The sequence below is a fragment of the Epargyreus clarus genome, unplaced genomic scaffold, assembly GCF_041222505.1.
Source record: "Epargyreus clarus isolate Ecla_fem2 unplaced genomic scaffold, WU_Ecla_fem_2.2 ptg000010l, whole genome shotgun sequence".
Taxonomy (NCBI): Eukaryota; Metazoa; Arthropoda; class Insecta; order Lepidoptera; family Hesperiidae; genus Epargyreus; species Epargyreus clarus.
Window position 1 is genome coordinate 1,284,981 of NW_027332218.1, and position 16,183 is coordinate 1,301,163.

At 38.0% G+C, this 16,183-nt stretch overlaps 1 protein-coding gene across 1 annotated transcript; it reads right to left on the bottom strand.

Annotated features, from left to right (window-relative positions):
* Nucleotides 1-5,707: 5,707 nt before the first annotated feature.
* Nucleotides 5,708-15,925, bottom strand: LOC140745609 (uncharacterized). Its single transcript, XM_073077546.1, has 10 exons — nt 15,901-15,925; nt 15,033-15,197; nt 14,555-14,722; nt 11,494-11,636; nt 10,478-10,564; nt 9,810-10,006; nt 9,297-9,390; nt 7,477-7,642; nt 6,558-6,698; nt 5,708-5,901 (listed from the first exon to the last, which is right to left on the bottom strand). Exons 1-10 carry the CDS (start codon nt 15,923-15,925, stop codon nt 5,708-5,710), a joined length of 1,380 nt encoding a protein of 459 aa, XP_072933647.1.
* Between the last annotated feature and the right edge of the window lie 258 nt (nt 15,926-16,183).

Here is a 16,183-nt window from a genome sequence, read left to right on the forward strand (position 1 = left end):
ACCAATTCGCACTTGCCCAGCGCGGTGGACTATGGCCTAATCCTTCTCATTCTGAGAGGAGACCCGTGCCCAGCAGTGGGACAGTAATGGGTCGATGATGATAATATGCCAGAGTCAACGACGTATTGATATATGTGTAAAACTGTTATATAATATGTGTACGTAGTTTTCATGTTACACAAATAATTGTTATTGGGTAGGATGGTGTTAAGCTAAGGTGTACTTTTCTCAAAGATATTGTATTCAATGTCTAGATATCTCTGAATGTCATAAGACAGAAAAACAGTCAGTCATAGGATTTCTCAGAAACAGTTGATATCATGTATGACAGTGTTCTTCAACATGTAGATCATGACCCCCTGGGGGGTTGTAAAGGTTTTATACCGGGGTCGCAAAGATTCGCGAAGACGCATCGTAACGATATAAAATTCTAAATACATACTAATAAAAAAATGTTAATTAAAAACATTTATGGCCATCTATTTGTCTTTAACCGACACCTAATTATAAAATACCGATAATAAAATACAACCAAGGTTACAGGGTCGTGAGATATTTCCATATACGATGGGGGATCGTCCCATGACGCAACCTCTTACATGCAAAAGGTTGAAAAACACTGAGACATCTCTAAAAGGTAAAATTTCGGTTATAAATTGAAAAAACGAGTATTTTCTAAGAGTCATTTCTTCTGCTTTTGAAATCTAGATGTATTCTGTATAATATCTTTGATACGTTAATGTATGTATGTAAATGTATGTACGTAAATGTATGTATTTTATATTCGGTGTATAACTGGAAATGTGGAACTGCAACCAAAATATCATCAAAATTAATAATATGCTGCTTGTTTATCAATATTATCAGAAGATGATTCTTGCAATGGCGTAACTATACCATAGGTCTTATGGCATAGGAGACCGGTGGCAAATTCATAGCATGGGGCCCTAAGAAATGTTCGCTCAACAATACGTACTTTAGTGTTTGGCCCTTTCGATCTTTTTTCGCTGATTTTTGGTCACTTGAGCTTGCAGCCTCTCGGATCGGGGGCCCCGTCAGACCTGGGGCCCCTTTAGGCCGGGGGCCCGTGATGTTTTGCCAGCCCTATCACCCTATAGTTATGCCACTGGATGGTTATGAAACAAAGCGCAGTATTAATACCGTTGCAGTATTTCTGTATAATCATCTTTTTCAAATATATCATGATTTTATAACAGGTCACCATACTTTATTTCGATGGTATTCCAATACTTTGAATAATTTGTAAGGTAAATCAGAATATCCACTGAACAGAACATTCTTAAAATGGCCTGAAATGTGAAGGTTGCTTAACTTTTTTACCGCTTGGGAGTAATTTTGCCGCTAGTATATTTTTACAATTGTATTTTTTGCCATTTGCGGTAATTTTACCGCTAGCAATATTTTTTGCTACAAGAGATATTGCTAGCGGTAAAATTACAACAATAATAGTACAAGAGATATATTAGATATATAGAGATCTGTCTAGTTAGTGTAAGTGGCCTCGGCCGTTCTAATTAGATCAATAAAATAAATAAATAAATAAATTCTGCCGCTGACGGTATTTTTTGCCGTATACGGCAATTTTGCCGCTTACGGTTATTTTGCCGGTATAAGTAATTGACTGTTCCGTTAATCGCATTGAGTCATTTAGTTAAATGTCTGACGTATACAGTGCCGGAATAATCGTGGTCAATTGAACGAATTTGTACTAAAAACCGTTGGGTGCTCATATTATAGGTTTTTTAACGTTTTTTCCCGCGTCTCGTAGCACAAGTAGGCGTTAAAAGTAGTAGAAATACATAAACTTATTAGTGTTATTTCAAAAAAGCTTCCAATTAAGCTTCCATTTTATGAGATAACATTTTTTACGCCCATTTTCTTAAAAAACGTTTTTGTTTCATATCTTAATAGTTTTTTAATAAAACTTATTTCTGTTTCATATATATTTTAACGTTTAAATAAGTTTAAGTTTTGTATCTTACTCGGTTTTTCTTTAATATAACTTAGCACAACTTTTTTTGGCTTTATACATTTGAAGGGATGAAATCCCAGTAGGGAAGTAATTTTCAAAACATGTTACATGAAGTATACTCGATTTGGACAAAGGGTCGTTTCACACTTTGGTAGCGTTTCAGATTCGCTCTTGACCAAAGGCAATATTGAGGCGGTAAAAAGAAAATTTGATAAATTACCATTACCACCAGCTCTTAACATAAGAGTTATTAAGAATACGGTCATATTTATATTATGTGGTTAAAACAAGATTTTATTTAGCATGGTCGAAAGTGAATGACTGGCAGGAGAAATATTGGCGTTGATACTATATAATGGGGAACGACCCTTTTTATTTTGACGTGTAAAATAAAAAAAAAATAATACGTAACTCGTTAACTTTAATGACGATGAATAAATAAAATGAAAACAGTCGATATGTTACGGTTAGGTCTCAAAACCAAATACTAATTCGTATAAATATTTTTGTTATTCTTATATTTTTTGGTAAATAATTTAGGTTAGCGCTAGTTTTTTTTATTGTTTTATTTTAAGCTTAACTTTGATAAAGATTTTATTGTAATAAAATAAAAAACAGTACTTGTGACAGGATTTTCTGTTTATATTATTGTCACCCTACTTTTCTGTTGAGCTGTGGCGAATACATTCTCCGTAAGTATAATTCCGCGTCCACACGCTTGCCAAACCTCAACAAACCGTCACAAATTCAAACGTGTGGTTAGAACGTTCGACTTGGTTTGTGTAGGTTTGCAAGGGCTTGAACATAGAATCAAGTCAAACTTTTATAGAGGTTTCGTGTTTTGTAGCAAATGGCAAGCGTGCAGTCGTGGCATTATAGATTTATTTATTTTCCAATAATCTTCAGTTTTTGGGGACCACATCCAATAAAAAACATTTATTTCTTTGCTATGAACCCCGTAAGTTATTTTAGTAGGGTAATGTATAGATTATATATTTTTTATAACAATTATATATCATTATTGGTTTGTATGCATTTTTTGCTAAGCGAAAATATTAATTGTTAATTAATCACAAGGTTTTAATACATTTTTACAATACGTTAGCTTGTAATGACGTCATTTCACGCGTAATTTATTTTTAACCGCTTTATTGTATTGTATTTTGTTGTAAATACGAACAAAATACAAAGACTACAAATTAAAAATGGCAGTTTTTTGTTTCTCCTTTTCATTATATGTAATAAATGAAAGGTAAATACTAATGTCGCCATTTTGAATAAAAATATTAATTGAAATATCTTACATAATTAAACATAAACATTGAATCAATTCTTTTTATTCAACATAGTTTCAGAACCATTGTATTTGATGAAAAATGTATAATAAAACTATGGGTCTGAAAAAAGCTTGGTTATGCTTTTGCCTGTAAATATACACCAAGTGCATATCACACCTTTTGTGAAATTCGAACGCCCAAACTTGGTTACAGCACTGTCGTACGCCCAACAAAATTCATTAATTTTGTGCTCAAAGGCACGTGTAAACTCGAACGCCCAAACTTGGCTGCAGCACTGTCGTGCGCCCAACAGAGTTCATTCATTTTGTGCTCAAAGTTAATTTGTTCGTATGTAGTGCAGTTGTATAAGTGATTGTATCGTATAATTGTATAATTACAAACGGTCTATGTTTTGAATTGAAGTTATTTTTGATGAAGATTTTTATAAAAAAAAACACAGCGGCGAGAGCGAATAGAATTCTAGGTGATTTATAATTCTCGCAGTGAACGTAAAAGAATGCATCCAGAAAATTACTTTACAATTATTTTGATTATCGAATTGTTAATTGATATATTGTAACTTGACAGCACTTAATCGATCTGTCGAAAAAAGCGCAGTAAAAATAAAATAGTCGACAGTGTATAAGAATAAGTTATGGAAGTTATACTTCTTTCGTGGAAACGTAAAGTATTTTTAGTGTCTGATGAAATTGCGCACCTCTGTGTAACACATAATTAATGTGTACCGTTAATAAACGAAGGTAAATAATTAAGAATTAACACTTTCGTCTATTGGTCTTTTGCTCAGTATTTTTTTAAGTGTGGATTTTTATTGCCAATGCCATAGAAGTATAACTTCTTACATATGGACAGACACGCTTTTTATTATATATTTTCGGACTGCAAACATCAATTCACAACATAGATTGTATAATGTATAATAACAGTATTTTATGTTGTGTTGTGAACATTTATAATATCTGTAATGATAGACAAACATAGAATCAGTGAAAATAATTGTAACAGGCCTCTTGTGCAATAAATATTCTGCGAAGTACCAATGTTGTGAAATATTTATTATTTTTGAGATTGTAAAAAAATGCGCGATGAATTTTTGAAGTGAAACTTCTTAAACGATATGGGGTAGAAGTGAGTAATTTCTATGACGTGTCAAGTTTTTGTATACTTACATGAGAGAGAAGAAAGACATGACTCCCATGCTAGGAGTGAAAGAGATAGAATAGGATAGTGTCGCGCGTGCATGCGTTAGATGTACGCGTCAGACGTCTCATTGTTTTCTGATTATTTATGGATTTTAAGAAGTTTCACTTCTGTCATGTGGCAGTGCTACAAATGCATTTTTTTGTCAATATCGATCTTTGTAATAATAAAATACGCCCCAAAGAGTGGTGTTAAGGCAATGTCGTAAGGACTAAATGCAACATCCGAATTTTGTGAGTTGTTTTGTGTGTTGAATTGTTGGTTCCGGTTTGACAGATGTAACAGGCATAGTCCTCTACAACATAAAGATAGCAGTCCGTCTTGTCGGAGCAAAAACTATGATATTTTTCAAAGTGGAACCAACCACACAAAAAAACATTATAACCGATTTAAAAATTATAGAAATCAGCGTGTATGAGTGAACGATGACACGCAATTAATAAATATTAAGGACGTCTTTCCTGTCGCGCGTATCTGCGCTCAGACACGCGTCATATGCATCGTATCGTACCATATGCACACACTTTACCAAAACTGCAGTTAGTTAATCCATGCATGCGTCGAGGACGCGTGCAAGTGTAAACGCGCGTCAGGGAAAAGGCCCTTAGATAATAACTTATTATACTGATAACATTCATAAAATATAGGCTCAAAAACCATCAATATGTTTTCAGCTTCACACAATGTTACTTTGTTACTGTATCGTAAAGACAGCTTTAACTCGGGCTAGCCCCTAACTGACTAAACACTGTTGTCGACGTTATATCGTATTGTGTAATTAAATTAATAACAATAATTATGATGGGTTTTATTTTATTTTTAAAACATGTGTTTACGCATGTTGGAAGTTAACCTTGAATATTATTTGTAAATGAAAATATATTACAAAATAGTTTGTAATAACAAACAATTTAGTTAAATAATTTTGTTCTTGGTATTATTTTTTAAAAAAACACTGCAAGATCATGGGATTAAAAAATTTAGTGACGTCACTAAACTATTAATAGTTAGTAATAGCATAGTCATCGAAGCAAATGTATAAAAAAATCAGCTCAATCGGTTAGGTCAATTTAAAATTCAGTTACATATTTGAATCGCGCATACAAACGAACGAAATCAAGTCAATTTATTATTACTTATTTATTATTACTTATTAAAAAAACATAGTCATATTTAAACACTTTACTCGTAAACATAATTTATTTACATAAATAAGCTATTCTACAGTTTCAGTTATTTCCGTATTTGGAGAATCTTCCTGCCGTTTCGTCGTAACCTTCATGTGAATGAAGTTGACGAGGCAGATGAGAGCTGATGTGAAGACGAGCACGGCGCTGGCCTGGCTCACTAGGAGTGGGAGCCGCTGGCTGTTCAGGTTGCAATTCTCTACGCCCCAGATGCATGTTGCAACTGGAAACGTTATACATATTATAACGCAAGGATATTTAATACTTACATAGATATATATCGGATATTGTACATTCAGACTGTATCACATTGGTCGTTTTTTTTTCATAATATAAAAGTAGCAGACAAGCATGCAGTTCACCTGATGGTAAGTGGCTACTGCCACTCATGGAAATCCCTAATCAACCCCAGATAGGATTAGAATTTCCTACCTAAGGTCGACCATAGATGCGCCGCTACCTCTGAGAACTAAGCTGGAACGCTTCTGAAGAGTATGTCCAAATCTCGGATTGATTGTATTAGGAAATACAATGTCTAATCAATGTTAAAATTAAATTAAACCGACATGTCTGCCAGCACTGGTGTAGACTATTGCAATTAAATTTAATATATTTTTTTATGACAGAAGTAGTCTACTTGATGGTAAGTGGCCATGGCGGTCCATGGACATTTGAAATAAATTTCAGTAAAGGTTATATTCCTACATGAGGACTAAGTTGGAAGGAATACCTTGGATAAAAATCTCTCCTTTATTACACCTTTCAAACCAGAACACAGTAGCGCTTAACTCGCTGTTATTAGGCAAAAAAGGGTGAGGTGGTGGAGTCAAACCACAGTTCTTCCTTCACCTACCAACCCAAATCTCTGTCAATACGTACCAGTAATTCCATTGAAGATGATGTGACCTATGACGAAGGCAAACATAGCGACGAAGGACCCGGCGAGGCCTAGGACCACTGACTTGTCTCGAGGGTCCACCGTCTTTAGCAGCAGTACAGCGTGCGCTTGGATTGCTAGCACTGTGGATAATAAATACAGCTATTTAGTCCATAGCCACTTCTGTGAGAGAACACTTCGGTGTTACTCAGGATTTTGTTGCTCATTGTTCACAAGGGCATCGAGGAATATTAGAACTTTTCTTTTATACTAGTATGTTCTATGATATCTCATCCTGCGATCCCAGGAAGGTCTAGGTAATGTGGACGCTGTAAACACCTGTTCATGTGGTGTAAATTTCTGGACAGACGTCTATAGAGACATCGCGCCTGGATATTCAGGTTGTGTTATGTTGGAGATGGAGGAGTGCTCCACGTAACGCCGAGAACGGCATTCCTGGGAACCCTCCCAGGAATGCCGTTCTCGGCGTTAAAAATTAACTCGTTAAAAATCAGATAATGCCATAGTGCCAAGGTACAACAAGTTAGCAACACGTAAGTAATTACGTATGTGTCATGAGGATTGCGGCTCTATTTTTTTCTTTTTTTTATAATATAAGAGTAGCAGACGAGCATGCAGTCTACCTGATGGTAAGTGGCTACTGCCGCCCATGGACATCTGGAATCAAACCCAGATAGGATTAGATATTCCTACCGGAGGTCGGCCACAGATGCGCCACTACTCCTGAGGACTAAGCTGGTACGCCTCAAACCGGAACACAGCAGCGTCTAACACTGCTGTTATTAGGTAGAAATAGGTGTGGCGGTGGTGCCGCCGGAGTCGAACCACAAAGGAAGGCATGAAGTACATGATTTGCAAGGTCGTGTACGGGAATTGCTCGAGGCTTGTATACCAACTTACCTCCGACGGTGAGCAGCAGCACGTACAGCATGCGGTGCAGCGCGCGCGCGGCGCCGCAGCCCGCCGCGCCGCACGCGCCCACCGCCGCGCGACCGCGAGCCGCACACGTGCAGTTCTTGTACACCCTGAGGACACACTGATAGGTTAACTTGTGTAGCGACTCCAGCTACACCACCGCCACATTTCTTCAATAAACGCAGTCTTAAGCGTTACTGTGGTCTGGATTGAAAATTTCGTAAGGGAAAATGAGAAAACGCTGATACGTTTGTTATATATTGGCCTTAACCAACAATAGGCATTCGCCTTAAACAAAATTATCACGAAGAAATCCGATTCCGCACCGCCGCCGTGCAGTGGGAACGCTGACTCCGCACGTACGTTGCCACCTCATAATCCCGAACGTGAGAATTCACTCTGGGCGCTAACATTGCCCCCGCAAGTCACTTAGGATAGTTAGTTTTAATTTAGGTTAGATTTAATCCAAAACATGTAATATTCTGTTTTGATTAAATAAGTATATATAAGTGATTCGGTCTTTCTGTATCCTGGCTGCTGCATCCCGACGCAAAACATAACTCGTTGACGACTTATTTATTTATTTATTTAATATTTATGCACACACAATACAGACACAGATTAATAAATAGTTACTACGTAAATACAGATACGAGAATACTAACAAACACATATAAAGAAATAGTATGTACAAAGGCACTGCTTATTTCTGTAAGAAATTTCTTCCAGCAGACCTGTGAGTGGGGGTGCAGAATGGTAGAATCAGTGTGTACTTATATAAAGGTGTAAAAAGAAAACATATATATTATACTACTCGCATACATACATCGATATATAAATACTTATATGCTATAGATATACTATATATAAATTATATACATACAATTATATACATGTATATGAATTACTTATATAAGGAAATATAGTACTCTTTAACTCGCTTTTTAAATACGGAAATAGTGACAGATTCACGAATCTTTGGTAGAAGCGCATTCCACAGTCTTACAGCATGCACAGAGAAGGAATTTACTTGGCGGTGCAGTCGCTAAACCACCATTTGTATACAGTGGCGGATTTACCAGCAGATTGAGTAGGCTTCAGCCTAGGGCGGCAGACTTTTGGGGCGGCAAATTTGGGGACCGAATTTTTTTTGCTAATTAGGAAGCTAGTTTGTTCATGCCTTAAACGTGTCATGAACTGGCGTGACGAGCAAAAAAAAACGGGAACCGTATTATAAGCCGGTGCGACGAACAAAAAAAACAACGGGAAAAATGTTCTAAGCCGAAGTGGCGAGCAAAAAAAAAAAACAGGAGCGCAGACTACCTAGTCCAGAAACTACCTAGTCCGGGAAACTACCTAGTCCCTGAACCTGTTCCAGTATATACGCCTCACCTCTAGTAAGACATGACAATTCTAGAAGAAGGGGCGGCAAAAACTGTACAGCCTATACCTTAATTTTTTTTTAATTCGCATCTGTTTGAATATATTAAAGGTAGAAACATTTGTGATTCGATGTTGGCGGTATAATCCCGTATTTATAATAACAACAATGTTAGGCGTTGTTGAGTCGTGTTTTGTATGGTTTGGTACGGGGAACATAGGTACTTAGTCCTCAGGGTAACGCATCTGTGACCAACCTCGGGTAGGATCTTATTTGGGGTCGATTAAAATGTTCATGGGCAGGACCTTTTTTACTTTAATATTTATAATGTTTGTTTTCTACATTATAAAAAGGTACAAGTCTTGAGGGGTAGAACACTTTTCATAAACTTAATGTCAACTTACCTCAACCCACCCTCGTCTACAGCCCCTCCACAGCCAGCATGGCAAGGAGATAGGTACGTGGTCATATCATCCAGTACGCAAACAGGGGAAAACTCTTTCCAAAGTGGTGTACACCTGTAACCAAAGGAATTATTAAGAAAAACATTACTTAAAAATCGACTGTATAAAAATGAAGCCTGTGTCACTTTCACGGTCTAGACAATAGCATTTTTTATTAACCATCCTTCAAATAAACGAAAAAAGAGAAATTCTTCAAGCAGGAGGTACTCCCCATATCTTATGAAAAAAATTCGTAAAGTGGTCGATCATTTATTTTCGCTGAACTCTATGTTGGACTCCTCGCATAATATTTATTTTAAGTCGGGTTGACCGTAAAAGCTCACCTGTGCAGAGCCTCATAGGAGCACCGCGCTCAAAGGACCCTGGATTAATTCCGTTATAAATAGCAAAGACCTCATTAACAAAAAAAAAAATAAAAATCGGCAGTGACACAGTAATGATCTGATGATACTATCGTGTTTATTCCTCCTCACCCACACATCGCGCTGCAGCTGGGATGAATATAATTATCCTCAGTGAGCCCCGCCACCGTGCCGTGCTCGCAGGTGACAGCCAGCGCCATCACCAGCACTATGACACCAGCAAACACGCTCATCTTCAACGCTTGCATCAGTGCTCGAAGCTTGCAGAATTCTTGCTGGATCGGCGCGGACCACTTCAGACCTATGTACTGGATGTTAAGAAATATTAAATACTGTTACAGAAGAACTTTAAGACCTTATCGGTATAGCAATATTATTTATTTTTGGTGTACGGAATTTTGGTGTTTTTGCGAGCATGCAGTCCACGTAATGGTAAATACCTACTCCCGCCCATGGACATCTGTAATTGTCCCCAGATAATATTAGAGTCCTACTCGAGGTCAGTGGCCGTTGCCTTACTACCTCTGAGGACTTAGTTGGAAAGCCTTGGATAAGTATGTCTTCGTTACGACACCCTCCAAGCCGTTACACAGCAGCACTTAACACTGCTATTATTAGGCAAAAATAGGTGTGGCGCTGGTGTCTCCGGAGTCGTACCACAAAGGGTGGTTTCCCCTTTTTAATATTATATTAAAAAACTTGAACTTGAAGCTATTTCAACTAATGAAGCTTTTTATTAAACAAAACCTTTAAAAAGCTTATTATTCTGCCAAACTTACCACAACTGACATCACGATGCCGACATATTGGATTGTTTCCGTAAAGAATATCATCCTTGTGCTGTTTTGATATGTAAGGAATTTAACCTGGAACAATTAAATATTTATCATCTACACATAGGTAATTGCCGGCGTCGGCTTAAAATCCGTCTCGCGACAAAATAAGTTGGAGCCGAGAAAATTTCACAAATCAAATCAAATCATTTTTTTTTTATTCAAAATATGTTCTTTACAGAGCACTTTTTGAATGTCAATACAACTACCACCACTGCACAAGGTGTTTCGTTCACTTCACAAGAAGCGGCGAAAGAAACTCCATAACACACATCTTTAAAAAAATGTTCTTTACAATATCAATTTAACGTAATGGTACTACATGTGGAGCTGGAACTAATTCAGACCACACCGTTTAACACCTATACACACATTCTTAACAACCCATTATTGTCCTACTTCTGTGTACGGTGATCTCGTCTCAGAATGAGAAGGATTAAGCCGAAACCTTTACACTTCCATATAATTAGAAGTTGTTTGCTTACTTGCTGTAATTGTAAAAAAAAACATCGTGACAAAACCTACACGTCTAAGAATTAAAAAGAACTAAAAGGTGTGTAAAGTCTACCAATTCGCATTTGGCTTACGCCGAGAAATTTGGCCTAATCCTTCCTATTACGAAAGGAGACATGCCCAAAAGTAGGACATAATGAGATGACGACGACGACGGATTATATAAAGCGCTGTACACACTTGCTTATACGTGGGTTCTGCGTAATGAGCGTAAACTTACTGTTAGGGTCCTGGGACTTAAATTAAAGAGTGGACTGTATTTTGCTGGTTTAATAGGCCGCTTAATTACATTAGGGTTTCCCGGTCGATACAATATTTTTAATAGAAATCGTCCGTGGCCGACGGAGGTCGCAAGCGTGAGTAGTGTTCGGCTCGTACCACCACCGCACCGCCCGCGCCGATGACGTTGCCCGCCTCCTCCGCCCGCGCGTCTCCTCCCGTGCGTGTTACGTAGGAATCTTAACACTTGCCTTAACTATTTCAGAGTAATGGTAGCCGTATCCCCACAGTCCTGCAGTCAGGACCCCGAGGGCGAGCATCTGAGAGAGCACCAGGCGATTCGAAATCACTCTCCACAAGCTTACCATGCAATCTAGAAGCATTCATCAGTGTTAACCTTATAATGTGCCTGTCATTATGGTAGAAGAAGGTCATTATGGTAGAAAGCATCAACGCCACACATATTTCTGCCTCAAACAGCAATGTTACGAGTAAGCGCTGCTGTGTTCCGGTTTTAAAGGTGTGGTAAGGGAGACGTCACAGACCTGTATTTGTTTTTAACCCAAAGGTCTGTGGGAGACGTACTTATCCGAGACGTTCTAACTTAGTCCTCGGGTGCAACAACGCATTTGTGGCTGATTTTAGGTAGGACTTATTATAAATAAACTAGCTGACCCGGCAAACGTTGTGTTGCCACATGAATAAAAATGTAAGGGTGAACAACCCTTATCACTTAGAGATATGAAAAATAGACAGTAGCCGATTCTCGGACCTACTGAATATGCATATAAAATTTGGTGAAAATCAGTAAAGCCGTTTCAGAGGAGTACGGTAACTAACATTGACACGAGAATTTTATATAAATAAATTATCTTTAATTCATTACAGATATCCATGGGTCCATTTATTATCAAATTGACTACATCCTCATTTTCTAATTCTATATTATAAAAAATCCCTTATTGAACTATAAAGGTAGGTAATCCACCTACTACTCTTATCTAGATTTTTTTTTTTTATAATATAAGAGTAGTAGACGAGCATGCAGTCCACCTGATGGTAAGTGGCTACTGCCGCCCACGGACATCTGTAATAAACCCCAGATAGGATTAGATATTCCTACCTGAGGTCGGCCACAGATGCGCCGCTACCCCTGAGGACTAAGCTGGAATGCCTCGGAAAAGTCTTTCTCCCTTACCACACCCTTCAAACCGGAACACAGCAGCACCTAACTCTGCAGTTATTAGGTAGAAATAGGTGTGGCGGTGGTGCCGCCGGAGTCGAACCACAAAGGGTTCTACCACCTTTACTACATCCTCATTTTCTAATTCTATATTATAAAAAATCCCTTATTGAACTATAAAGGTAGGTAATCCACCTACTACTCTTATCTAGAATTAAAACTTACTCCTGTCTTCAGAAGGGATTTTATCCCTATCCTGCATCTTCAATGTACTGGAAGGCATGAAGTACATGATTTGCAAGGTCTGGACCAAGAAGCCGACCGCGAATCCGATAACTTGGGGACGATCGACCTGCAGCTGGACCATGTGGTAGGCTATTGACAGCACTATTACCCGTACCATTACTATCACACCTGGAAATATCCACAAAAAATTATGGTCGTCTATATTCTACACCTGGAAATATCAACAAAATTTTGTGCCCAGTCCTCATATGTGGCACTTGTCGTAAATATACGAACTTGTATAAAATTTTGGCTCGATTTGGAGAATAAGTTGGGCTACTAGCGCTGGCAAACCTGAACAAATCAAGTCAAACACTCTATCCACATGTTTGAATATGTGTCTATTTGTTAAAGTTTGGCTAGCATGTGGACGCGACTAATTAACTGACAATGCATAAATTAAATCAGTTGGTTTAATACCTTGAAATTTTACATTTGACTTCCCTATCTATATTTTGCAAGGGTTTCACTTTTACACTATACACATTATTTTTTTTTACTAAATAACCCAAAGACAAAGTCTAGTCTTATGTTTACAGTTTCTAGTGTGTATATAGCTACATACATGCTTTTTAAAAGTATCTGTAAGGGGATGATGGGGAAGCAATTTCAGTTGTACAAAATCAAATTGACTTTTCCCATACCTAAATGCAAGCTGACTCTATCAGGGCCATGCTCCTCGATGTACGCGAACCCATGGCACCAGATGGCGATCCTGGCGAGCATGAACAGCACGCAGCTGCAGGCCACCACAAACAGTCTTATTGCTGGCGTTGCCACCAATTCATTAGCATGAATGGAATTGTCGAGGACGCCACAGAATTCTGAAAAATGCAGTCACAAACAAGTTCAGACTACACTGAAATAAGTTGACAGTCACAAGACAGCAGATTTATAAAACATGAAATTGGTTGTAGATGTATTATAGTCCGCGCCAAACTGCTAGTCCGCTCTGAATATAGAAACGATTCGCGTTAAATAGCAAATTGTAGATATTAGAGGGACGAAGACAGCAGACCTCCCCAGACACCCGTCCGCTGCCTCTCTCGCCCGCGGGCACATAGCTGCTTTAGTATGCCCTTACGTTGCTACAGAATATACACTTGTAGTTGTGCGCAACAACTTCAGAGCGGACTATCAGTTTGGCGCAGACTATATTAATATAAAGTCATAATAAATGTGGAAAATGTGGACCATAGGAGTCTTCAGGAGTGGCTCACATCTGTGATTGACTTTAGATACAACTTTTTCTATGTAGAGTAGGCTTCATGTTTCCATGGGCGACAATAATCAAAAGGAATGACGTATCTGTAACCGATTTCAGGTAGGATTTTAAATATCAGCCCCAATCCTATCTAGGATTGATTATGAGTCATAGAGGGCAATGATTACTATCAGGCTCAAACACAGTAACAAATTAGATATAGATATCAGCTCTCGATGTAATAGTAAAAATAAACAAGATATTGATAGTTTTGAATATTTTTCTTTAAAATGATGATCTTATTAATATACCTTTTTTTGTTTCGTGGAAAATTTTTGAAACGATAATCGATTTTTTAGGAGAAAGATCACGCTATGTGAGGACTCAGTAAAATCCTCTCGGTCAACTCATTCCGCATCTCTAATACATTGTGACAAAATGCTTCCCTTGCGCAGTGTCCCTTAGGGTCTTCCCTGGACATCTAGCCCCCAATTTATTTACCTCTGAAGGCACGACCATTTTTAGCCACAAACAAGTTGTCGCCCAGAGTTACATCAGAGGTTACAGGCATCTTAGACTCTGATCGGTAGATCGGTAGTTAGGTATAACTCTGACATACCTGACTCCTCTTTATCTCGCGTTTCTGGTAATAGTAACCATGTGATCAGCGTGAGTAACAAGACAGGCATCAAGAGTATCATCATCGTGCGACGCCGCTTGTAGCCAAACCAAGAGACGAAAGGAGATACCACAGATTCTATCATCGCCAACACTATGATCATCACATCTGAAATTGAGGAAAATTTAGCAGCAATCAATAAAAGCAATTCTTTGATGATATAACTCCTGATGTGCTCTGGTTTGAACTGCCTGCTACGGGAGACATACTTTACGAGGTGTTCTAGCTTATATCTGAAGAGAGTATTCCCACCTCAGTTCGGCCCATCTGTGGCCGAACTGAGCTGGGAATCTAATCTTCAATAATCGAAATCGTCTTCTAATCGTCAATGGGCAACAGTAGTCGCACACCGTCAGATGGATTGCATATTCGCTTAGTGTTTCTATATTATAAAAAAATAAATCAGAGGTATTCTTACCAGGTGCATATTGAGGGAGATCACCAGCTAACACACTAGCTTGCAGCATTTTGTAGCAAGCGACCTCACATACGATAATGGTTGCGATGCACCCCACAAGGGTTTCTCGCAGCTTATGAGGTCTGAAGGTCCGTTTGTCAAGCCATGATTTGAATCTTGTTTTAACTGGAAATATAGATAGATCTGTGTCAATCTGACGAAATTCCTATACGAACTAGACTTACCGACATACCTCTCAGTTTTTTTTTTTTTTTTTATAATATAGGAGTAGCAGACGAGCATGCAGTCCACCTGATGGTAAGTGGCTACTGCCGCCCATGGACAACTGTAATCAACCCCAGATAGGATTAGATATTCCTACCTGAGGTCGGCCACAGATGCGCCGCTACCCCTGAGGACTAAGCTGGAACGCCTCGGAAAAGTATGTCTCCCTTACCACACCCTTCAAACCGGAACACAGCAGCGCCTAACACTGCGGTTATTAGGAAGAAATAGGTGTGGCGGTGGTGCCGCCGGAGTCGAACCACAAAGGGTTCTACCACCTTCAAAAACTTACGTAAGTTAACTCACAATAATATCTTTAATATAATTGTTATAAAGTCTATATCCATTAAACGGATGAGTGACGTCACTAATTAGGATCTTATACCAATGTCCCTTTAATAATGCAAGAGAAGATCTAAAATCCTTTTTAATATTAGTTAATTTTTAATTTAATTTAATTAGTATCATATTTTTATTATTATTATATAGATTATTTAGTATGGTAAATATTCTTAGTAGAATGTTTAATAAATTATGATGCAGTAAAAAAAGAGAAGGTCTAAAATAAATATAATATGAAAGCTTAAGCTAGCCTAGGACTTACCATTTTTACAATTTAGCATCTTCATGATTTCGTGCCTAAATGTAGTTTTCTTTGTGACCTCAGTTTCCTTATACAAAGTTATGTTGTAATGTTATATAATTGTCAACCTATAATTTGTTTTGAATTTAGCGGCAACCTGCAACAAAAACAAAAACTTTAGAGAATTACAATAAAAACGGAGAAGTAGACTGCTTGAAAATTTAACTGGATGCTGCTGCATTTTGGACGATTCCAACGACACCTCTCATTTTATGATTACCTACCCTCCTCAGTGGAATAAAAA